General features: G+C 45.2%; 1 protein-coding gene across 3 annotated transcripts in view; it reads left to right on the forward strand.

Moving 5' to 3' along the window:
- Positions 1-492: 492 nt before the first annotated feature.
- FGFR2 (fibroblast growth factor receptor 2) overlaps positions 493-25436 on the forward strand; it is a 98891-nt gene continuing 73947 nt past the window's right edge. For 2 of the 3 annotated variants that reach the window (XM_054382215.1, XM_054382216.1), the window contains exons 1-3: positions 493-610; positions 18645-18911; positions 19863-19937. In XM_054382215.1, coding sequence (XP_054238190.1) covers positions 493-610; positions 18645-18911; positions 19863-19937 — 460 coding nt within the window. The remainder of the gene's footprint in view (positions 611-18644; positions 18912-19862; positions 19938-25436) is intronic. The other variant, XM_054382217.1, reaches the window with a different exon arrangement.

The raw sequence follows: 25436 nt of genomic DNA on the forward strand, positions 1-25436 counted from the left end.
GGTTATGTGCCTGCACATGTGTGTGCCTTTTTCTTTTTTTTTTTTTTTTTTTTTGGTAACCTGTATATTTTTCTGTCAGTGAAAGAGCTCTCTAAATATGTGCTGAGAAGTGATTTTGTGAAAACAAGGAGGACTTGGTTACGCCTCAGGTGATGATGGAAACTGCTAACAGAAAATGAAAAGTCACTCACTTTTCACATATTCTTGAAACTGGAAAACTATTTTTCCTATCCCTCTCCCCCCCTCCCTCTCACTTCAGCTGCATTCAGGGCTTCCTGAAGTGTTTTTTTGTTTTTTGGTCTGTGCTTTAAGGTGTTTTCTCTGACAGTGTTAAATCTCTCTCCTCCCCACAGCAGCAGCCCTCATTCCGAGGGAGGAGGTATTACCCTGGCCGAAGACACTGCTTTCTCTCCATGCTTCTCTAGAGGTGTTCAGATGGGATTAAAGTCCACATGGAGCTATGGAAATGGACCAGGAATTTGCTCTAAAAAGATGGTCAACTGGGATTTGGGTTGCCTTATCTGCCTGGTGGTGGTCACCATGGCTGGACTTTGCCTGGCTCGACCTTCGTTTAATTTAGTTGTTGAAGACACCACGCTGGAGCCTGAAGGTAAATCACTCTAGAATCCTTAATTCAACACAGAGTAAGTTAAATGTAAATGCTTGGATGTATGAAATAGAAGTCAACATCTTTATGTGCTTTGGTAAATCTAAGGCAAGTACTAGATTAGCCCTGAAGTGTTATGTGTTTTTGCCTTTCCTTGCTTGCACACAGGCTGTGTTCATGGCAAGCACACACTTCTGTGATCTGATGCAAGCAAGTGGTGTCAGTGGTTGCACTTGGGACTGTCATCGTGGTGTAGAATCAAAGTGTAAGGCTGGAAGTTCTCAGGAATGGGGCTTTAAGGAAACCTATTTCCCTTACATGTGTGATCCGTGGTGCTGCCTCAAGGAACGAGATGGCTGTCCAGCTGCGTTTCTTTGTGGTGAGGCTCAGAGACAAATCCCAATCCTTTTCAGTCAAGTGTATTGGATGTTTAATTTTGCCAGGCACTCTGCAGAAGAGGTGCTGCAGCTTTATTGGTGTTTGTGCTCAGAATAAATTTCCCTATTGCTGTTAATACCCAAGAACAAGTGGTATGGTGTTTGGATCACAAGTTCTGGTGGTGTAAATGTTGAGATGTGAATAGCAAGGGCTGCAGGTCGTTACTGTGAAAGCAACGGCTAATGAGACCTTTACACTGGAGGAGCTGTTGTGATTAGAATCTCCTATTTAGAGCCTGCACCTGTTGGTACCTTCCTCTAGGTATAGCCCTTTGCAAAGTGGTTTACTTCTCAGAAGAGCTGAGGAGGGGCTGCCTTTTTTTTTCTTGTTGTGAGCTGATTGTGCTTAGGAATGATTTTCCTGTGTTGTGCAGGACCTTTCCTGCTCTCAGAGCACTTCGGGGGTAGTGGGAAGAAGCAAGGTTTCCTTGGTCAAGTTTTATCTGTCCTTTGGAGGAGTGATTACATTTTTAATATCTCAGCTGTCAGACCTGCAAGCCTGCTGGAGAGAATTTGGTCTTTCTGTATTGTCCACATATTGCTCATGTCCACAGGCACAGCTTTGTTTTTGTTTAGTACATTTTCATGCACAACTTGTTGTTTCTATCCTCTGCCTCTAAAAATAGATCTGACACATTTTTTAGAATCTGTTCCAAGTACATTTTTGTAGATGGCAGGGGATGAACTCTGTGGAGATAATGAGCTCTCCCTAGCAAGCATTCCTGAGGAAAATTGACAAAGTTTAGCAATATTGTCATCTGTCAGCCACAGAGATTGTTGAGAGGAAATATTTTTGGGTTTGTTCCTTCTTTTGAAGGTATCTAGAGAATTAAAAACCAAACCAAACCCACTCCTAAGTCTCATCACCACTTCTTGTATGATTTGTTAGTTGCACATCTGGTGGTGCCTTTTAGGCTTTTTCAGGGGAATGACAAAATCATGAACAATTCCTGCTTCAGAGGAGCTGTGTGTAATGAGGTCCCCTACTTTTAGGGTTAACTCAAAATGTGATTGAATGATTGGTGGAGTATTTTGTAGGGAGAAGAGTAATATGTTTTTGAATGATACCTGATAATTTTTGAGCTTTCCCAGGGAGAGATAGCTTTTAGTAATTTAAAAGGCAGAGTTTAAAAATATGTTTCTTCCACAGTGAATATCCAAGAGGTAGAATCTGGGTTTTATCAGAGTAAATTGTTAAAAAGAATTTAAAACTTCTTCCCTGGGCAGGAATAGGACTGACATGAAACAATTTTTGACATGAGAACCTGAATCATTACCAGAAACCAGAAAGGGGGGAAAAAAGAAAAAAGGAAAAAAAAAAAAAGGCAAACCACTTCTAAGTTAATGGTATAATAAGAGCTTTTATGCTGCAGAATACAGGGAATTGTGTGGGATTTATATCTGAGATTTGGGAAATAAAACCTCCTTTATGTACTTCATTAAACCCTTTAAAAAAAAAAAAAACCACACACCCCAAGTTTTTACACAATCACCTTCTCTGGGTTCCATCACTGCCACCCACAAGCTCTCTCCAAGCTGAAAACAAAACAAAACAAACCCTTCAAGAAATCTCTTCAAAGACAAAGCAGACTTTTTTTTTTTTTTTTTTTCCAATTTAGTAAATGCCAAATATTTTGGCCGCAGCTGATTTGGGGGATGGGGGTCAGGTGCTCTAATAATGCAGATTTTCAGCAGGGCTGCTGACTGTGCAGTCATTAGAGCTATGACATTTCATACCAGCTGAGAAGGTCCACGGGGCCATGACCTTTGATGGCACAGTTCCTTAGTCTTCCTTCAGGGACATAACTTAAAGTTTGTCTTTTTGTTAGGTGCTTTTATTGTTACCATTTATTGTCTTAATGACTCAGAATATTCACAAAGCCGTGTGCAGTGGCACAGGAATTGTGAGTGTGGCTTTTTGTTCCTTTGATTGTAAGAGAGAATGTACTGCAGTCTCTTAGCTAAATGCAACTGTAGGCACGTTTGGAATTGTTTTCCTTCAGAGTCCCTGGTCAAGTATGTACTTTAGTACCAGCAGTATTTATCCAACAGGCTAATCCACTGCATGGATATGTGCAAGGTGCTGACAAGCTACTTTTGAGTACCTGCAGCCAGCCCAAGCTTCTCTTGTGTGCTTTTATAAAACACAGCACTCACTGAGCTCTGACTCTCCTCTGTGACCATGGTTGATGTGCAAGGATTTATGTTGAAGATGGTATCTTGAGGCCTTGTAAATGATAATGTCAATATTGATAGCGTGGGTGCTCACTAAGGGCTGGATCCTGGCTATGGTTGTTACCTGGAGCAGTGATGATGAAGTCAGAGGCTGTTGAGCAGAGTGAGCAGAAGCAGGACCTGTAGGAGTTGGTCTGGGGACTGTCAGCTGTTGAATTATGTCCTGCATTGAGTGTTTACTTCTATGTTTTTTTGTCCTAGGCAGTATAAAGACTTTCTGCTTTTAAATATTTAGAGACAAGTCTACCCCAGTGTGTACAAAGGAGCCATTCTCTTTCTGTGTACCCAGCCTAGGAAGGCCTTTGATGATAGCCAACATTTCAAAAGGGCTCTGACCGCACACATAGGTTGAAGGGGTTACTTTGTGAACTGAATAATTAGTTTAGACATATATTTGATAAATAGCAAGCTCTCCCTTGACCTTCCCTTGCCCAGGCTGTGTGTTGTCCTTCTGCTGGGTAGCTAATTTAGGCTCTTCCCCACATGCCATGCCATGATGCTATCCTTGGAGCACCCACTCGGAGCCCTCCCCTGGTGCACTGATAAAGTATTTCAGTTCTTGCAATTCAGGGCAAATTTCAAAGGACTAATTTTAAGCTTTTCAAATTTCAAAGGGCTGATTTTAAGAAGCTTTCCACAAGGGCCAGGTTAATTCTGTGTCCTACAAAAAACACAATAGTTCCAAACAGTCTCAAATGTGTGTTTGGGAGGTTCTGGGAAGCAGCAGTGAGGACGAGAGAGACCTTTAGTGGGTGATGTATGCTTATGGCGGGCTCTGAAGTGAGTTGTCACTTGGGTTTGAACTGGGGCACAGCTGTTTCCTGGCACTAACCAACATACCAATATAAACCCTTTCAGTGCAGTACCCAGAGCAATGCCTTCTTTGTGGTAAAGCTGTTGCAGAATGTGAGCAATGCAGGTTAGTTTCTGCAGAAATGCTGGCAGTACTGAATGTCACCTGTGGTCACAGTGGTTAGCATGGTCCACTTGGACGTTCTTTGATGTCTGATGCAACCTGTCTGGATCAGGATGTGAGGTCTTCTGAGGTGCTTCTCAGGGCTGCAGTGTGTGGAGGGGGGGATGCTAGCGGCATGGCTCCTGTCCCACGGAGGGAGCAGCAGCAGCAGCCTGCCCCTTATCTTCGAGTGCTCCCCTGGGTCCTTCCCATGCTGGTGCCACCCTGCTGCGAGGTGGCAGGGCTGATGGGACCCCACACAGTGGTCATCTTCCCCAGGCAGACCTAGAAGAAGCACCAGGTTGCTGCTTCCCTTTTGGTAGGAAAAACGAAGCTAAAAGTTCACCCAGGGTTCCCTTGTTACAGTATTTATTATTGTGTAACAAGAACAGTGGCTTTGATATCTCCAATTAGTTCAATTGGAGGGCTTTGTTTCTTTTTGAGGAAGGGCAATTATCACAGGCCATTAGGGAGGAATGTGACATCCCCACGGCTCCGGGTGAGGGCTGGATGCCCTTTCAGGGATCTGGTTCAGTAAGTTATTTGGCCCAGTACAGGAACTGCTAGCTGAGATTCTGGGGAGCTGCACAAGCAGCCAGATTAAATCAGTCTTAATGTGTCCATTCTGCCTTCAAAATCTACAGCAGCCCTTTAGCAGGGGCATGGTCTTGGGCTGCAAACTAATTGGGCATGGGGAGGGTTGTTATTTATAGTCAGTGTTGATGAGATGCTGGGAGTCAGCGAGGAGGCAACCAGTGCACAAAGAATTGCATGTTTCAGTCTCATCTGCCATAAAATTGCAGCTTTTTAAAGGGGAGGGAAAAATACTAGCTTCTAGAGATTTGATTCCTCAAGTGATTTTTTTTTTTTCCTTCCTTTGGAGGCAGATTTTCAGAGGTGCTGACTTGAATTATATCTTTTTTTGGTTTGTTTTTAAAACCACTCGTGTAGATAAACCCCCAAACCAGTGACCAACTACAGTGGATGGATAGTTTTCTCATTTTAAAATAGCTCTCCCTTGGCAGAAAACTTATAAGAAATGTCAGGCTATGGTAACTTTTTTCCTTGTTTTTACTTTGAAAGCAGAATTGACAATAAAAGTGCTGTCAGCTGAAGTTACACCAGGTTGTGTATGCAGGAGACGATGGCCTGTTGTGGGGTTTTAATAATAACAACCATAGCTGAGCTCTTAATGAGCATTTTTTTGGATCCAGCTTCACTAGAAATGATCACTTGGCTTTAAACAAACACCTTTGAAGATCAGCATTTTCTTGGAATGAGCATTTGGTTCAGAAACAGGTGAGAATGCAAGAAAAATTCTTCAGTACCCCCTTTTCTATCATTAATACAGAAAAATTCTTTGCTAGGAGGGTCAGATTTTCAAGTATTTCAACATTTTGTGAGTCCTCAAGGTTGAAGGTTTCCAGTGAAAGCAGGCTTTCCTTGAAGCAGAGCTCCTGAGCAATCTGAATCTGTGTGTTTTACAGAACCATCACCCACTTCAGGCAAGTTGCATCTTGTCTGTTTGTTAATAGTGCACCTGGTTTAACTAGAAAAGAAAATGAATTCCAGGGTAGTTAAACAAGTGCAGAATTCATGCTGAAAAGGCATCAGGAACCTGTAACATGCCTGAAACCTGGAGTTTTGCACCAGTGTGACCAAGAGCTTGGTCTGGATACAGTGAGCTGCCCAAGTGGCTGCATTTTTTGCAGCCATGGTCAGGATGAACTGGTTTGTGTTTGCAGTGACTGTGGAAAACTGGGCAATACTTGATTTGACATGGAGCCTGCCAGGGTAAAAATATCCTTACAGCACTTTGGGAAGCAATGTGAAATTCAGACCTTTCTTTGAATTATAGGTTCAGTTTCCAGCCTGCTTTTAGGGATGGGATTGGGCACGGTGTGGCCCCCAGAAGGAAAGATGCCATCTTGTAGTACCAGGAACTAAAGTGAATTTCAAACTGATTGCAAGAGAAGTTAGAGCAACTTGGAGTCCAGGCAACTCTCAAATGAAGACCAGATTTGCAAGAGTGCAGCAGCAGCCAGCAGCTCCTGTTGTAATTGCCAAACTTGCGCTGGGAGCCCTGCTGCAAGTTGGGCCCTTCGGATTCCAGTCAGCAAAACCCTGCTGGCGTTTGACTGCTGGGGAGTTGTGCCCCTCCACCAGGACAGCTGAAAATGAGAGAGTGTGTAAAAGGGATGGATAGTTACATGGAGCAGCTGCGTACATCTCCAGGTTATCCTTTCCCATTTCTTCATTAGCAGTGCTGGTTTTCTTTTTTTTTTTTTAAAGAACCCCTTTTTTGTAGAGGTTTAGTTTTCCTGGACTGTGGTGGGTTTGAAGTTCCTCCTCCCAAACATGAACTTTGCCAGACCAGCTCAGATGGAAGCAAATGAAAGCTGTATTTACAAGCAAAACTGCAATCTACAATGGAATGCAATGAATATGTACAAAATGTACAATATTTACAGGTATTTACAATTAACAAACAGCACAAGGACCCTCCCCTGGCTGAAGACCAGGGGAGCTGCAACAGCTTCTCCCTTCCCTGCCTCCCCCTCACCCCTCTGTACAAAAGGGACAAGAGATAGAGGCAGAGATATTAGACTTAGCCAAAACAATGCAGCCAAGGTTAAGCAGAAGCAAGTTATTCTCTCCCAGAGTGAAGAGGTGAGAAGGGAGAAATTGTTTTGGGAACCAATGGAATTGTTTAGAATTCTCTTTATTTTCCTTTTTACACCCAATAGTAATTTATTTACATTTCACTACTTTCTGCTCAAGATCTGTGAAACGTTTTGAAGGTATAGTCTAAAACTGCCACACTGGACCTACTTCTGAGTGTCAGAGGGGTCAGCATCTGGTGCAGAGAGATGTCTCAGGGGCTTTGCTTGCTGCTAGCTCAGGTCCTTGTGCTGCTTGTCACCACAGAATCAAAGGGAGGGACAGAAAAGCAAGCTAAGCGTTGAGTCCCTCCGTGCGGCTTCCCTCGCTCCCCATGCCAGGATGATTTACATTGGAGTTTTTGAAAATGTCTGTAAGTGAAAGCATTTGGTGAACCTCAGCAAAGCTGAGGAGCTGTGAGGTCTGACCTACTTTCCTTCCCTTCCTCACATGCCGTTGCAAGTTGTGCGTAATTATTGCTTCTCCTGCTCCGCCAAAGGACTGGCTCATCGGTTTGGGACATTAACCGATGGCCAGAAGTGCCTTATGGTAGCAAAGCCACAAGAACTGAGAGGAGGGGAAAATTCCTTTGTACCAAGGAAGGAGCTGACTTCTGTGAGGCTTTGCTGGGAAGGGCAGTGTGCTGAAAGGGAGAAAAAGAAGGATGAGAAGCTGGCCGGGGAGGAGAAAATGGTATCTCGGCTGTATGTTTTGTCTTTGGTTTCTTCCTGGCTTTTCATGAGTTTCTATTTTGAAAGGAGTTTCTGTGACATGGTAGTTATCACCCCAGGCTTTTTCCCAGGGAGCTTGTGGGTGTTTCTGAGCGAGGCCTGGGGTTGGGTGCTGTGGCTGGGCATGCCTTGGCAGTCTGCACTGACCAGGACGAGTGTGTAGGAGGCGAAGTTGTGGTTGGATGGAGCAGAGCTTGATCAGAGCACCGTGCTACAACTCGGTTTTTAAAGGTAATTAAAAAGTTGTGGCATAGGAAAACTATGTAAGGTTCACAGTCCTCTTTCTTTAGGGTGGCCTGCATGGCTGTGCAGGTGAGCTGCTGGCAGGACCAGCTGCTGGCCAATGTGCTCTCGTGAGACTTGCTTTGCAGGTTCATAAAGTGTCTCTGTGTTGCAATGTTTAATTTGCTTCAAGGAAAGCAGCACGGTTTGTAACTCCGAGTGCCACCCAAGAGTTCTTAAAAATCATTTTGAAACCTCAGCTTCAGTTTTGAGTGGTTCTTGAGCTTGGTTTTATTAAACAGAGTAATCCTGTTTAGATGTCACAGTGTGGTCTGATCTGGTTTGCTCTCCAGGGGAGCACAGCTATGGCAGACCTGCAGCATTGATTAGCCTACCCAGACTGATCTGATCTGGTTTGCTCTCCAGGGGAGCACAGCTATGGCAGACCTGCAGGACTGACCTGGAGGCTCTGTATAAAATCTGCAGCACACCACTACTCAGTGAAGTCCTTCTCGTGACAGTTCAGAAGCATTGGAACCATTTTCCATTAGTAGGGCAAAATGCCTAGGAGCCACCCTGCTGCTGTAAGGAGTGACAGAGGTGTCTGCAAGTTAAAAATAACCTTTGTCATGTAAATGCTTGTGGGCCACCTGGAAGTGCAGATAGCTAGCCCAGCTTCTAACTTCAGGGCTTGTTCTGCTGCTCCTTCCTTGTCCCCAGGTACCTGAGGGGACTGTTCTGTCTATGGAGCTGGAATTAAATGAGTTGTGATGTCTTTGGGCTGAGCTTTGCTGTGGGTTAAAAGGCAGTCTGGTATGCCTTGGAGCTTTCAAGCCCTTGGAGAACATCCGATGGGTTTTGTGCGTGGTGGATAAGGCTTTCAGAAGGGCCGAGAGGATGTTTTGGGGATCTTGTTTCCAGTGATGTTTTTCAAATCCCACTTTAGGAAGATGAATTTCAGGGGAATGGGCAGGATGAGACTTCCAGACGAGCTGCTAAAATTAAGAGGATTTGTACAGTCAAGTAAAAATGGGACCGTGTACAAAAGCAACAACTGCTGACTTGCTTAGAGGGAATCTGAAGAGATGTTCTCTGCATCCAGAACTAACACTTCAGCATGGAATTGTGCAATTTTTAACCTCCCAGTTGTAATTTATTTCTTTTGCTTGTTGAGTTGTAACAGTCCTGAGCGTGGCCTTTGGCAAAGCTGGAAGCAAAAGGTTGTGTTTGGGTTTATGCTATGCCCTGTTACGTTTTTATGTTGCTCTTGAAATGCAAATAATCAACTGGAGAAAAAAAAAAGGCTATGGATTGGAATGGATGCAAGAAAATACCAAACCCCAGAAAAAAACCAAAAACCTTTGCAACTAAATATACATGCTCACAGCTTTTCCCAAGGCTGTATATCTTACATGGAGCCTTTCCCAAGCAGGCTTTAATGCTAAGTTGGACAATGGGAGTTGGTTAAATTGCTCTGCCACTTGGTTGTGCCTCATGCAGTCAGAGAGATTTGCTGTTCTGCTTTTAATGAAAGCAGAAACAATGACAAAGTGATCCTAGCTTTTTTTTTTTTTTTGAGAGAGAGAAGGTTAATATTCTTTTTCTTTTTCTTTCCCCCCCCCCCCCCCCCCCCCAGCTTTTCATTTGAGGTTCTGGCAAATGGTGATACATTTCCCCTTTGTATTGTATAATAGATTACATGAGAAGACTTTTCTGTAATGAGTTTAAAGAGTAGTTAATCATTTTTGAGATTGTTACATGTGTCTTAAGCTTATATTGTACTCCCCAATACGCTTTCCACAGAGACTATCACTCTATCACTTTAGGCAGCTGATGGAGCCTGTGGCTTCAACAGAAAGGGCCAAGATTTGTTGCCTGGAACCAAAGATTCACATCCTGAGGAGAGCCTGTGGTTTCATCACACTGATTAAATTATGAAAGGCAGCACAAGAACTTCAGGGCCCTTGGTGTGGCTGCAGGTTAGGAGTGCTCTCTGCCTCCTGCTGATACTGATGCTTTGCTGCTTCTTGTCCAATTCCATATCTGGAGAGAAATCCTACGGTTCCTGTTGCATGACAAAGTATTCATGCTGTAAGGAGCAGACCGTGGAGAATGGGGACAAACAGGAAGAAATGGCAGGGCAGTTCCCAGCAGCAGGAGGTGGCCTTGCTGGTCTCTCAGCTGTTTACTCTGAACTTGGCATGCTGGAAGTCTTCCTTGGCTTGGCTTCCAAAGGCACAGAGCACAGGGCCAAGCCCATGGGCATGTGATACCTGGAGCTCTTGACGTATGTGGCGTGGCTGTGCAGCTGTAACTCAACTACTGCAACCCTAAAGACAGGCAGGAGCAAGCAGGCTACAAGCTGTAGGAACCTTTAGTCTTTGCAGGAAGGCTAAATAAGTACATTTTTCTTTTTGAGAAGGAGTCCTTTCTCTTTAGCCACAGGATGAGAGACATCAGCCCAGCTGCTTTGCTGCCATCAAAGCCGTGCTGAAATTGCTTACGTGCCTCACCCCACATCAGCCAATACAGAGCAGGGTACCTCACAAAGTTTGCCCCTACTGCTCCTTCCTGCTGAGTGTGAGGAAGCTCTTGTCTATAGCCAGAGCTAAATGGTGCTTGAGGATAGTTCCTTTGAGGAGCTGCAGTTCCACCATTGCTCATCTGCCAGAAAGTGTGGCAGTTTTAGGAAAAATATCCACAGATTGAGTAGAAAAGTGGTAGGATGTAAATAAATCACTAGTGGATGGAAAAGGGCAAATAATGAGAAGGTCTAAGTAATCCCATTGGTCTACACAACTAATTTTATGTTAGTTATTAAACTAACTCTCTCTTTTTTCAGCTTCTTCACTCCAGCAGATCCTAGCTGGGTGCTTCTGACCTTGGCTGCGTTTCTTTGTTGTGGCTAAGTACTAACAAGCTACTCTCTGCTCTTCTCTCTCTTTTGCCTTGTACAGGGGGAAAGGGAGTGGAGAAGGGAAAACTATTAGTAGCCCACTGGTTTTGTCCAGAGGGGTTCTTCTGTTGTTTGTAACTTGTAACTACATGTAAATATTGTGTATTTTGTACACATTCACTGCATTTCGTATTTCTAGACTTTAGTATGCTTATAAATATGGCTTCACTTGCCTTCCACCTGAGCCAGTCTGGCAGTTTTATTTTGGGGACTAATTTCAACCCACCATATTCTATTAATTGGTGCCCAATGTGGGGCTCGAATCCACAAGCCTGGGATTGGAGCCCCATGCTCTACCCGTTGAGGGTAGATAGATGTAGCTGTGTGGGATAACTTTGAGGTGCATACACAGAGCTTCTTTTCTTGGCTGGGAGGTCCTGCAAGTGAAACTTTTTTTGCTGCTCACTGGAATTATTTATTTTTCTTAGCCTTCAAAGCTTAGGAAAACAAGTTAGGGCAGTGTAATATTTTCCCTCATTCTTGATGGTGTTGGCAAGTATTCCAATTGGAGGAGATTCTCTCTCTCTCTCTTTTTTTTATGATCTTAGTATATAGTCAACTCAATAGGAGCTGCCATGATGCTGGAGATCTATGCTATGGCACATCAGTGTGGCTGGAAGCTCTGTGCCTCCATGTGTTATGTGCCATCACTTACTTTGTTTTGCAGATGTTCACTTCCAGGGCAAAAGGATTCCTCCTGGATTGTGTTTAGTTTGTTTTGTTTTGTTTGCTGTTGGGTTGTTTTTTGTTAGGTCATAGGCTGGACTTGATGGTCTTAGAGGTCTTTTCCAGCCTCAATGGTTCTGTGATTTCATCTCTTGTACTCATCAGATGAGTAGGGCCCTTATCAAATAAGGGTAATCACTACATAAGATGCTAGGAGAGAAAAAAAAAATCTTAATACATTTTGGAGTGTCTGGAGATTAACATTGTGTGGAGATCATTGCTTTCAAATAAAGCACCCTGGAAGCTTATTCTAACGGAATAAGTTGAGACTTAGAATCTGATTAAGGGACTGGGGCATGTGCCTTATGAGGAGAGGCTGAGAGTCTTGGGGGGTTTTAGTCTGGAGAAGAGAAGACTGAAAGAGGATTTAATAAATGTTTATAAATATCTGAGGGCTGGGGGTGAGGAAGGAGGGAGGGGACAGGCTCTGCTCAGTTGTACCCTGGCATAGGACAAGGGGCAATGGATAGAAACTCCAGCACAGGAGTTTCACACACCTCAACACAAGGAGGAACTTCTTCACTGTGAGGGTGACAGAGCACTGGAACAGGATGCCCATAGAGGTTGTGGAGTCTCCTTCTCTGAAGACTTTCCAGCCCCACCTGGATGCGTTCCCGTGTGACCTGTGCTGGATTCTATGGTCCTGCTCTGGCAGGAGGTTGGACTCAATGATCTCCAGAGGACCCTTCCAACCCCTAACATCCTGTGATGCTGTGATCTGTTAGTTATGTTTGTAACTTTTATGGATTTCTCTTTGATGCTTTGTGTTTGACGAAGGTTTTCTGCAAGGTAAGATCTTTTTCATCAGTTTTGAACAGTTAATGTTATACATTAGAGAGGAGAGAAATAATTCCTGCTCTTCAGAGTGTCGTTGAGTGCCAGTGGGTTTTGGTTTATCTTACTTTTTTAGTGTTTTAAAATTATAGAGGGGACTCTAGTCATTTGGAAGAGTTTTGTCAGAGAGGCTCCCATGTTATGCTTGGTGGAGGCAGAGCTGGCAGCTAGCTGAAGGAAATGCAGCACAAATCAGACAGCAGGAACCCAGGGACTTGGGAGGAGCTGATGGGTGAATTGCAAATGCCATTTTGTCCCCTTTGTGCAGGAGACCTTCTTAGCCTTTGTAGCTTGGGTTTTCTGCTAGCTCATGGGAGGTAGTCAGTGTGGCCAGGCGTGGCTTTTTGCATGTTTACCCCAACAGCTGTCTGTTGTAGGCTGAGTTTAGCATCCATCATCAGGAGGCCACTGCTACTCTTAGCCTGCCAGCTTAAAGTGGGGGAGAAGCCCATCAGCTTGTACCCAGGAGGTGGGAGGGAAGATTACAAACCTGGCTGATGAGACTCAGACTTCCTGACCCTGCAGAGCAAGCATCCTGGAGGGAGGGTGAAGGCTTGGGTTTGACTTGCAAAGTTGTGGGGCTCATGGCTATTCTGCTTCAGGCATAGCTTGGCGTCCCCATGCCAGGTTGCTTGTCCAGTGTAGTCTTGCTGAGTCTTCCTCAATGACAGGAAAAACAGGAGAAAGGGTAGGAGAAAGCAGGGGGAGCACTGGTGGTTGGCAGCTTGGTGTTCCCTGTGGGGACATTGAGTTTTGCAATGAGCCTCTTGGATTCTTGACAGGTCAGGTCTGTTGACCCTTTTGGGCATGCTGTGATGAGGGTTTAGTTATTTACTAAAGCCTTTTGAAGAGAAAGTGGCTTGATGGGATCCCAGGCTTTTGTGTTATGGAGAGTGGTGTGAGAATCTTTGCTGGGGTTAGCTATTAGCCAATTGTTTAATTATTTGGCTCTGTAACTAAGTAACTGAATGCCTTGAGCCTTAAGATAAGCAGTTCATTGTTACCGTTTTAATACATGGAGGCAAATAATAATAATAGTTATAATTTAAAGCCTTAGGACCTATAAATCTCTCCTTTCACTCCAAATCTTGCATGGAAGCATGGTTTGCAATACAATCCTGTATCACATAACAGTCTGAAGTTAGCACATTCAGAATGCCCCCAGTCCTGTATTGTAGTCCTGTTTTTAATGCAAACATCATTGGATGGCTGGGTGGCATAAACTGTGCTGTGAGACTCTCTGGGTAGGCAAAGAAAAAGTTCACTTCTGTTTATTTAGCAGCAGCTCACTTTTCCAGGGTGGTATTGTTCAACAGCTCCACCTTTTAAAGTTTGAATAGGTGGTGTGCAGCACTCTTACAAATAAGGATGTAGCAGAGAGTGGACAGCAGCAGAATTCTGCAAGGTGGCCTCCCTCATCCCCCAGTGTGGCAGAACACCAGCAGCAGTCTTGCAGTGTCTCTGATGGTTGGTTTGGTAAGGGGTGACAGGCAGGTGGTGTTCACATTGGGTGATTGCAGCTCTGCTCTAGGAACTGATGCCACAGTTACAGGATTTGCAGGAGAACTCACTCAGAAAGGAGTCCTGTGCTGCCTTCCCAGGCAGAGCTTGCACAGCTTATGGGAAAGCCTACAGTCTGAAAACAGAGCATGGGAGAGGAGGGCTGGAGAATCATGAAAGGGTCTACCAGATCATCAAGCCTGGCTTGGTGCTCCAAGCTCTACAGGGCTCTCTCCTCCTTCTCCCATCCAGCCAGTTTTACTAAGGGACAATCTAGGATGCTGCTGCTGGACAATACTAGAGGATGGGTACAAGTGAGGGCTGAGCACAGCCTTATTTCTCTGGCACACACACAAGATGTGGGAGCAGGGAAAGAATCTGACATCAGCCCTGGGGTAACCATGGTTTTGATGGTACAGCATGCACCTGAGATGCCCCTCAAATCCCTGTGTGGTGTCCTGGGAAGAGAGCTGACTTTGCAGCACAGATTGTTTGGGTGCTGCTGGGAATTTGTTATTGCTTTTTTTTTTCCCCAACAGTTTAAGCTGGTTGATTTTCACAGTGAAGCTGTTGGGCAGACTCATGGCTCAGAATCCCACCTGTTCTCTGTTTGCTTTCGGGCACCATTTCAAACCCATGCTGGAAAAAGTTTATAGGCAAACATTATAAAAAGTGACAGTCTTAAGTGCTGCTACATTCAAGTCTGGCAACACAAAGGCTTACCTGAAGTAACTCACTGTTTCCAAACATGACTTCATTATTTCATGACAACACTTTGTGCTGTGTCTTCCCCAATGCTCTAGAGAGCAAGAAATGGAGTGGGATAATATTTACCAAATGCTGATACTGATTTGAACCTTGTTTTCCTTCAGTATGCTGGTAATTGCCCTTGTAAAAGGATTTTTTTTTTTTTTTTTTTGGGGCGGGGGGTAATTTTGAAATAAATTGCTGTCTGGAGTTTGGATTTATGTTGGAAGACTTACTGTAAATGTGGGGATAGTAGTTTAAAAAGAGGTGGAATCAGGGATGGAAGGCAGAAAGTTTATTTTCCTTGTCATTGTGAGTGGCTGATTTGCCTGGGAGGACCCTGCAACCTGTGTGACTATCCTGCTGCAAGTTTCCTGGGGCTCCTCAGCAGAAATCTCTAATGCACTTCAAGGAGGGTTGAGAGGAGCACATGCTGAGAGAGTTGGGGTTGTTGAGCCTGGAGGAGAGAAGGCTCTTGGGGAGACCTTATAGTGGCCTTCCAGTATCTGAAGAGGGCCTGCAAGAAAGCTGGGGAAGGGACTATGGTTATCAAGCCCTGTAGCAGTAGGACAAGGGGCAGTGGTTTTAGACTAGAGCAGGGTAGGTTTAGGTTGGACACCAGGAAGTAGCTCTTTATTATGAGGGTAGTGGAGTACTGGAACAGGTTGCTGAGGGACATGGTGGAGGTCCTGGCCCTGGAGACCTTCAAGATGAGGCTTGATGGGGCTCTGAGCAACCGATTTAGTTGGGGATGTCCCTGCTTATTGCAGGGGGGCTGGACTGGACCTCTAGAGGTCCCTTCCAACCCAGTGCATTCTATGATTCTCTGACCTTCACCCATGGTGGCTTGAAAAAAGTTTGAACAAAGACATTTTTAGACTGCAATACATTGTTGGCAGAGTTGAGACTGTAAAGGAAATTTTCTTTGAAGTTTTTAAGACTTCTGTGTAATGCTGTACATGCAAAGTAAATTAGCTAGCTGCCTTCAGCTGCATTTTTAATTCTTTTTTTTTTTTTAATATTGCTTTGATAGTGGAATCTGAATTAAAACAATCTCGAGCAGACTCAAATAAACTCATTACTGTCACAAAAATATGTGTGGAAAGGAGCTGGTGCTCCTGCTGAAAATGAGATTTCTGACAGTGTAGTGCTCAGTGAAACACTTGCATTGTAGGTCTCTAGATTCCTGACTGTATCAGCAGAGCTGAATTAGTTTCTAAGAAGTATAAAGCTGTAGTGCAGCTTGTCCTAGACTTTGAGGTGCAGCATTGCCTGCTGGAAAGTTTATAGACCTTGTCACAAAGTCTGAATCCAAGAATCTTTACAGTCTCCATAACTGGCCTTGGCTAAAGGGTTTTAGGTACTTCTGGCCACCATCTCGATGTGCTGCATGTGTCAAACCTATTGTTTGATAAAACATCTTTGCCTTGGGGAAGGAGCCAGGAGAAGCTTGCGCTTGGTTTGCGGGGGCACATCCCTGGATCTCTTCTCCCGTTGTTTTGGGCAAGCTTCCACTGATCTTCCTGAAATAGCATGATTCCAGGATAAGTTGGAGAAATTGGGCATGCTGCTTTCAAGTGCATTGGTGTAACCTAATGTTGGAATGCATGAGTGTCCTACTGTGGTGGCTGCTTCTGGTACTCCTAGAATCAGACTGTCTGGAGGTGAAAGGACCCATAGGGACCACAGAATTATTGAGGCTGGAAAAGACCTCTGAGATCATCAAATCCATCCTATAACCTAACACTACCACATCAGCTAAGCCATGCCACCAAGTGCCATATCCAATCTCTCCTTAAACACCTCCAGTGACGGTGACTCCCCCACCTCCCCGGGCAGTCCACCGCAGAGCCTAATCAGCCTTTCTATGAGGAATTGCTTCCTAATATCCAACCTAAACCTCCGCTGGCACAGCTTCAGGCCAGGCCCTCTTGTCCTGTCACAAGTTGCCTGGGAGAAGAGCCTGACCCCCACCTGCCTACAACTTCCATGTAGAGAGTGCTAAGGTTCCCTCTGAGTCTCCTCTTCTCCAGGCTGAGCACCCCCAGCTCCTCAGCCTCTCCTCATACACTGATTCCAACTCCCTGTTCCATGCCTACTGTCAGAGCTTCAGCATTTCCAAACTCCTGTTTCAGACTTCTCTGTGGAAAGTGTGGTGGCAGAAATAACAGCTCTGTGCCCCAGGGCTGAGGAGCCTGAGTCTCAGTACTCTTAGCAGCAAAGGTGGAGACTGAGGGGTCACCTGCTTTAGTGTTCCCTGGCGTTGTTTTCTGTGGAGGTGCACAGTTGGTGCCCGTGCAAGGCAGGCTGTGTGCTGGGGAGCAGCTGGCTGTGTGCTGTGACCCTCCTCCTGAGCAAACAGAGGATGCCTTCATGCTGCTGTCCTTTGTTTACTCTTCATGCTGGCCGTGGCGAGGCCAAGAGTCTTGTGGGAGAGGGATACTGTGGTTACAGGAAGAAACCAGTTGCAAAGGCACTCCACCAGACTGGGTACAGCATAAATGTGTATGACAGCATAGGTGTGATGTGGAGGGATCTCACTGCCCTGGTGGAGGTGGCCCCAAGTGCCTGGGGCTGCCATTCCCTTCCTCTTGCTGAGAGCCAGCCTTGGGAAGGGGTGATGAGGCTGTAGTAACTACAGGCAGATGCAGTTTTCCAAGGATTTGGGGGTTTTTTGTGCAAGAAGACTGTGGTTTGACATTCTTCTTGCTATTTGCTTACAAAAGGGATGAATGAGCTGTTTTGTTTTGAACTTCTGTATACTCAGGGACTTTGAAAGCTTTCCTCGTGCTCCCAAGGTTTTGCTGTGCTCTGCTTGGGAGAGGCTGTGAAGTGAGAAACAGTGAAAAGTGACATGAAAGGGAAAAATGAGTGCTGCTGGGAGCAGAGTAGGCAGTGTGGGAGGCAAATGAAGGGATTTGGGGAAGGGTGTAGGGAGAAAAATAAAGGACATCCTGGATTCTGTGTGCAGGAACTCATATTTATTGGCATAGCTAGTGAAGGGATTTTGGCCATCCTTTTCTTCCAACACAGCTCTTCTCAGTTTGTGATTTTGAATTTTTTATTTTTATTTTTTTTTTACTACTTTTAAAAAGCAACTGACAACATCAGATGGGGAAAGATAAATACTTGTTTGAATCACCTACTCAGATGCTATGATACAAAACTGAATTTGCTTTTTGAACTCCTCCTGGCATGTCCCTGGAGTTGACTTGCTGTGACCAGCGAGAAGGGTTGTGCCTTGGCATGGCACTTGGGATGAGGCATGTGTCCTTGGAGGTGACTTGCTGTGACCAGCAGGAAAGGTTGTGCCTTAGCATGGCACCTGGGACAAGGCATGGATCCTCAGAGTTGCCTTGCTGTGACCAGCAAGAAGAGTTGTGCCTTGGCATGGCACTTGGGACAAGGCATGGATCCTCAGAGTTGCCTTTCTGTGACCAGCAAGAAGGATTGTGCCTTGGCATGGGACTTGGGACAAGGCATGGATCCTCAGAGTTGCCTTTCTGTGACCAGCAAGAAGGATTGTGCCTTGGCATGGCACTTAAGACAAGGCATGGATCCTCAGAGTTGCCTTTCTGTGACCAGCAAGAAGGATTGTGCCTTGGCATGGCACTTGGGACAAGGCATGGATCCTCAGAGTTGACTTTCTGTGACCAGAAATAAGGGTTGTGCCTTGGCATGGCACTTGGGACAAGGCATGGATCCTCAGAGTTGCCTTTCTGTGACCAGCAATAAGGGTTGTGCCTTGGCATGGCACTTGGGCTGAGACCTGTGTCTGACACTGATCAGAAGGGAATGAGCTTTGTTTGTGGCTACCTCCTTGACAGCAAATCCCAGCCCATGCCCCTGCAGGTGGTGCAGTTTTGTGAGACCGATTGCTGGACTCATCCTGATGCAACTACTTTTTTTTTTTTTTTTTTTTTTTTAACTTGCTTTCTGTGGATCAAAAAGGGCCTTCACTGACTTGTGTTGGAATTCTCTCCTTTCCCTCCTCTTTCTTCTTATCCTTCCTCCTTGCCTTCCCCCTTCACAGAGCCACCAACCAAATACCAAATCTCTCAGCCCGATGTCTATTCAGCACTGCCCGGAGAGCCGCTTGAGTTGCGCTGTCAGTTGAGAGACGCCGTCATGATCAGTTGGACTAAGGATGGGCTCCCTTTGGGGCCCGACAATAGGACAGTCATTATTGGGGAGTACTTGCAAATTAAGGATGCTACAGCCAGAGATTCAGGCCTCTATGCTTGCACTGCTCTTAGGAGCCTAGACAGTGATACTCTGTACTTCATTGTAAATGTTACAGGTGAGTGAGTTAAAGAGGTTGATTTTGGGGTTTTGTTTTTTTGCTTTCTTTTTTTTTTTTGTTGCATGTAGAAGCTGTAAAATGTGATACAAAACTAGAAATGGGTGGATTCAGATTGGATGTTATCGAAGAAGCTCTTCCCCATGAGAGTGGTGAGACACGGGAACAGATTGCCCAGGGAGGTGGTGGAAGCCTCACCCCTGGAGGCACCTGGGGATGTGACTCTGGGCAACCTGATCTAGTATGAGGTGTCCCTGCCCATGGCAGGGTGGTTGGAACTGGATGATCCTTGAGGTCCCTTCCAACCCTGACAATTCTGTGATTACGATATAATGTGAAACAGTCCACTGGGGCACAGCTGAGTTGAGCTGAGTTCTGTAGTTATTTCAGGTATTTTTTCCCGTTGTCCTGACCCTGAAACAGACTCAGTATACACTCCTTTTGCTTCGTGGGATCTATAGTGATGAACAGGTGCTGAATAGCTCTCTGTTTTATGACAGGATTAAATGATACAGAGTCACTGTGATGATGATAAAGCCAGTAGAATGAATACAAGTTGTAGGTTTTTTTTTTTTTTTTTTTTTTTTTTTTCCCTCCCTGTGCATCAGAAGAGGTAAAGGGATATCCTACATCCTTTAAGTTCAGAGAGCAGTGGTTCTGGAGATGCTCAGCTCTGCTTGACTGCATGTCTTTTAGAAAAATAACAGTTGTAAGTGGAAAGAGTTTTGGAGTCAGCAAGCTCCCTTTGGAAACTTTGAAGCATTGCAGGCTGATTAGCTGGTTGAGTTAGAGTTTTAGAAGAATGACACAAGTTTTGTGGCTGGATTTTCTTTTTCTGTAGCTTGTGCACCACTAACACAACGCCTGTTCATAATCTTAAGATAGACCTAGTTGGCTTATTTGCCTGTCAAAATAGGCTGCTTTAAAGACTTGATTATTTTTCACATGCAGATGCCCTTTCTTCTGGGGATGATGAAGATGACAATGATGGGTCTGAGGACTTTGTGAACGACAGCAACCAGATGAGTAAGTAACAGTGGACTGCCAGAAGTCACTTGCAAGATCCACGTGGGAGATTGTGTCCTGTCTTTTGCACTTCTGCTCTTCGGAGCTTCTTGACTGTTAACTGCATGAGCTGTCAAGTAGTGGTACCTTTGTCACTTCCCATTTTCTGTTTCACATGCTTGGAAAAGCAAAAGAAAAATAAACTAATACTCTTCTAAACCCACTTTAGTGGTCTGTACTTTTTTCCCTTCTTCCTAGCTTTTCTGCAGTTTCCTTTCTCCCTGAAGTTCTGTCTTTGTCTGGTTTATACCCTCACAGATGAACTAACTTCCCCTGAACCTGAGCTGAAAGACTCGGCTCACTTGGGCAAAAAAGTAGTATGAAAACTAGAAAAATGTGAGTTGTAAGGAGGCAAATCCCTCAGTCCTTAATCTTGGCAGAAATCTCCCTAGGCAGAGTGAATTTGGAGACAATGAGGTTCTTTTGTCTGCAAAGGACCTCAAGTTTTACCACAAAGCAAGCAATCCAGCACTAAAACCACATTTTATGTTGCTTGTGCATGCTGAAAATGGGCTAAAAAAGTCTTAAACCTATCTGAATGCTAAACTTCAGTCCCTTTAGAGAATTTGGAAAGCTATTAATAGGCTCTAAATAGAGCAGTTGCTAAGAAAGAGAAAAGAAAAAAAAAAAAAGTGAAATTCATATTGGTTCCTTATGCTCCTGTGCACTGATGTAAAATCCCGGCAGTTGACTGAGTTTGCTGTGGCTCCTGCTTTGTGGAGTCAGGAACAGGCAGAACACAGAAATCCTTCATGGGAGATGTCAGCTGGTTCCAGCACCAGTAGCCAGGTAGCATATTTGCTCCTCAGCCTGATTGGTAATTGGCAGCTGTACTGTATGCTTGAACCACTTGTTCAGATGATAGAGTACGAGCCTGGCTGCAGCGCCCCCAGTTACTTACTGCTGTATACCACTGCCCCAGGTCTGAAGCTGTGAAACATTAGATGCTATTTAAAATGATATAAGTTCTTGGCTGCCTGCTTGGCCCCTGCCATCTGTTACTGTGATTAGCCCGGCCTGATTTGCAGGTGCAGCTTGGATGATGAAGCAGCTGGAGGCTGCTCTGACAAAGGAATGTGGTGGCAAAGATAATTGGTGACTTTGGAAAAGGGACACTGGCTTTTAAAAGAGGTTGTCTAGGCAAAATCCACCAGCCCAGGCAAACCTTAGTGTTTGCCTGAGAAGGGTTTGTGGGTAGAAATTCCTTTTGGGAAACATCCCTATGTGTGTTATCACTTTAGAGCTTTATTGGTGTTGGTTAGCAAAGGGCTTGCAATATTTTTAGTGTGTTAGTGAAGACAGTTGTGCTTCTAATCCATGCTGATGGCTTTGGAGATTCATTGTGAGCACAATGACTTAGGGAAGTGCATAAAGTGAGGTGAAAAAAGAGAGAAGGACCTGATCTCAAGGCAGCTTGTGCTCTGTAATGTTGTGGTAACGACTCCTGCCCTTTCTCCCAATGGGGAGAGCTAACCACTGCTGTCCTCTCTAACACTAGGGCATGTTCCTGTAATAGGAGCTATGGTTTTTAAGCTACTGTTAATCAATCTTGATTCAGGAGCTGGTGAAAGGCCATTGACAATTTCCATCTGCCAGGGATAGGGTGTGTGCTTCAGCAGGGGTCAGCTGCACTTTCCCTGCTCAAAATGAAGGATGCCTCTAGAGTGTGAACGTTTAAGCATCTTGGATGGTGGAGGGAGGGCGAGCTCTTGCAGCACAGAAGAGAGAAGACTGCAAGAAGACAGATTGCTCCTGAGGAGAGCATTCCACAAACAAGTCCTCATGAGGTGGCTTTTTGCAAGGTGCCCACAGGCTGCTGGGGCTCCTTGCAAGCTGCAGACAGGCATGGGGAGCAGCTCAGGCTTGCTCCTGATCTCTGAGCACTCCATGGGAGGAGCTGGAACCGGAAGAATGATCGTGGCACTGCGTTCTTGCGAGTGGTCTGTTTTCAATGAAGAGTTGCATCATAGTAACTCTGTTGGATTAATAGAATGTTGCTGAAAGAGGGTTGTGATTTGGCAGGATCTGAACCGTATGGAAGTTAGGGCTGGGATTTGGTGTGTTGCCTTTGCAAACCACTGAAGCTTGCAGATGAAGCCTTTCCATCAGGATCATTTGCCATTCCCCTTCTAGATTTTATCGTTGCAGCCAAAAGAAACTGTTGCAAGACAAACTGAAAAGGGAACAAGGAGCTGAGAGGCAGTTTAAGTCCTGAGTGTGCCATGTGTAATAGTCAAATGCCCTTTACAGAATGACAGGATTACAGGAGCTGGAAGGGGAGATCACCTAGTCCAACCCCTGTGCCAAGAGCAGGTTGCACCGGCTGACGTTCAGGTGGGCTTTGACTGACTCCAGAGATGGAGACTCCTGGAGTCTCTGGGCAGCTTGTTCCAGTGTTCCACCATCCTCAAAGTAAAGAAGCTCCTCCTCCTGTGTAGATGGAACTTCCTATGTTCAAGTTTGTGCCTGTTACCTCCTGTCCTGTTGCTGGGCACTACTGAAAAAAAGACTGGACCCACCACCACCGTCTGCTGCCTAAGTGAAGCAGAGGCTAGGGAAGTCCAGGACCTCATGGGAGTCCCTGGTTGCTCCTCTTTAAGAGAATAAATCTTTAAGTGTTTCCTGAATCATGGTTTGAGCTTTGCAGATCTAAACCGATTTAAGTGATAATTTACATACAAATTACAGCTGTGATTGTTAAGGATAAGAAATGGAAATTGGCCTGGTTATGCCTTTGCTGGTAGAAACAAAGGCCACAGTCTTCAAAGGTTGTTGCTTTTTGATGAAACAATTCTGATAAAGTCCAGCTGTCCTGGCATGTTAATTATGATGTGATGAGGCAGGAAATGGCTCTGGTGCCTTCCACAGGAAGCTGAACCTTGGCATTCTCATTCCTGCATATTTAAAAGCAAAGCAAACCTTTCAGAGCTGTTTTATTTAAGATGGTAAGTAGCCTTTTAAGCATCTCAAAATTTTCTTTGCCTGTGTTTACAGATACTTTTTATTTTTTTTCCCCCTTCTCCCAGAGGCCAAGGAAGGGTTTTTTTGGATGCAGGGAGGGAGGCTGTTGAGGAAATCCTGTGTAGTTTTCAAGGCTGCTCAGGAAATACAACTGCTCTTGAAGTCAGGGGAGGCTGTAAGTGGCTGGGTAGCTGTGAGGAACAACTCACTCTCAGGAGAGGAGGGCACTCACATGCACACGTGTGTGCTCCTGACCATTTGCCCTGTGTGTATTTTTAAGTCAAGGCATGCATCACAGATTGCACTCTCTGCTTGGTGTCCTTTGAGCTTGACAGATATTTTAACTGTCTGAGAAAACACTGTGGTAGATTTGTTCCAGACTGCATCCTGAATAGCTTTTTATTGCTTCCAGCTTTTGTTGAAGGGATTAGTGATTGTGGGGAAGGTGCAGGATTGGCTCCACTGCAAAAATAGTGCTCTCTCCTCAAAAAGGCTTCGTGGCAACGTGGGTTTTCCCTTTATTGCCCTGAAGAGGTGCCTTAGCTTGGTTCTGCAGTTTCACCTCTGAGGACGTTGTCCTAGGACTTCCTTTTCAGCTGAGGGCTGATAATCATTATCAGTGCCTACTGACAGCACTGGAAAACACATTGTTGGTACTTGTTTGCCTCATCCTCATGGGAACTTTGAGAGGTAGCCCTCACTGAAGGGATTTCTGTAACCCTCACTTGGTGCTGGCAAGGCAGCAGTTATCCTGATGGTTGCACTGAGGTCCACCAGTGGTAATTTGTTGTGGAGAGCCCTTGGTAGCCCTGAAGATGCTGCTCTTCTGGCTCAAATTCTAGTCAGGAGACTGGAAGCTTTATGACTCTTTTTTTCCTTATCACCCTTTAAACAATTTCTTCTGGGCCAAGCAATGGTAAATTGGCACCGAGAACAAAAAAAAAAGAGTATCTAAATGTAATCCACATGCTGTTCTTTTCATGCCTTGAAGAGTTTCAGAAAGGATGAAACAAGCTTCAAATTCATCAAATCCTGTAGAGTGGAAACCCACTCAAGGGAGCAGCAAAAATTGGATGTTGCCTAGAAATGATTTTAATTAAAGGTCAAATACAATAGCAGTGAAAACCTTGGGTTTGATGTCATTTCAGGGGCACTGTTGCCTGCTCGAGGTGCTCGTCGGGCAGGCTTGGGAGCTGACTACTTTTTGTGTTTCTTTGTGCTAGATAAGCCTAAATAAAACCTTAAGGAGTCCTGAAGTGAAGTGGTCCCCTGGGCTGCCTAATTTCAATTTCACATGCAGGAGATTTGCCTGATTAGATGTAATGTATTTGTAGTGGAGTGCAGTGTGGGTCAGCAGGATATTTTCTTCACTAATGAGGGCTCTAAAAGCAATCAGGAATTCCCACCCGTTCCCCTGCTGCTCGTTACCACTGTGTGCTGGAGCCTGCTCTGTTTTTGCTGTGAACTTTGAACAGTGCTGCTACCTACTTCCACCTGTCCTGCTAGCAAGGATGGGATGTGATGGACATGGTCTGTAAGAGGACTTGGCAGTCGATGGTGTGCACTTGTTAACTGCGTTCATTGCTGCGTTTAGTGAATCTGGAGGGTTTCCTCTCAAGACCAACAGAACAGCAAAAGGTGCTTTTAGGTTCTAATTTAAACTCCAGAGAGAAATGCTGCCTGTTAATTGGGTCAGTGGCTGTATGAAAGCACAAAATGAGGGTGGGTGTTACAGTTTGTGGATGCTGCTGCCTTTTTCTTTTGCTCCTACCTAGTGAAAAATGGGAGGATGTTTGCAGCATGTGATGTCCTCATGTTTTTCTCCAAGCTCCTCAGTAATTCAGGAGCACTGCAGGTTGTGCTGAGGGATTGTGTGAGGGGAAGCTTTGCAAGCAGAGCCCTTTCTCCCAGGCTGGGGAGTTACCTTCCTGCTTCTCTCTGTGGCACAGAACTGAGCTGTGTCACTTCATTCCTTCTGCGTCCTCCTGGCCTCTTCTCTGCTCCCTTCTCTTCTACAAAGCAAAGTTTTTCCTCCCTTTGTGTTTGTTCTCTCTGAGTCTTACTGGAGCACCTCTCTTCCAGGAGCAGAGTTTTTCTGGGGTGATGGCTGATTAAAAGGGATGTTGCATGCAAGAAAAGCAGAGGATGAGCTGCTGTTCCACAGCAGAAGCCTGGCTGCATGAAGCAGCCTTGTTTGGGAAACTGTAGGTGGCTGGATCTTGACTAGCTCCAGTGCCCTGATTCTGGGCTGCACCCTGAAGCTTCTGCAGAGCTTTGTCCATCCAGCCTGTGTGCTGCAGAGCAGCCTTGCCAGTGAGCAAGCTGTGGAGCCTGTGGTTTGAAGGTTGTGCTGGCCAAGCTTTTATGCCCTGAGTGAGAAGGTGCATGTGATGGATGCGATGAGAAGTGGCTATGCTGGCTGCAAAGTTCCTGGGTTGGCATTGCCAATTCAGGGTCAAATCTGTCTGAGACACCAATATCACTGGTTCATACGGTTGA

Source organism: Indicator indicator, chromosome 7, assembly GCF_027791375.1.
Source record: "Indicator indicator isolate 239-I01 chromosome 7, UM_Iind_1.1, whole genome shotgun sequence".
NCBI lineage: Eukaryota > Metazoa > Chordata > Aves > Piciformes > Indicatoridae > Indicator > Indicator indicator.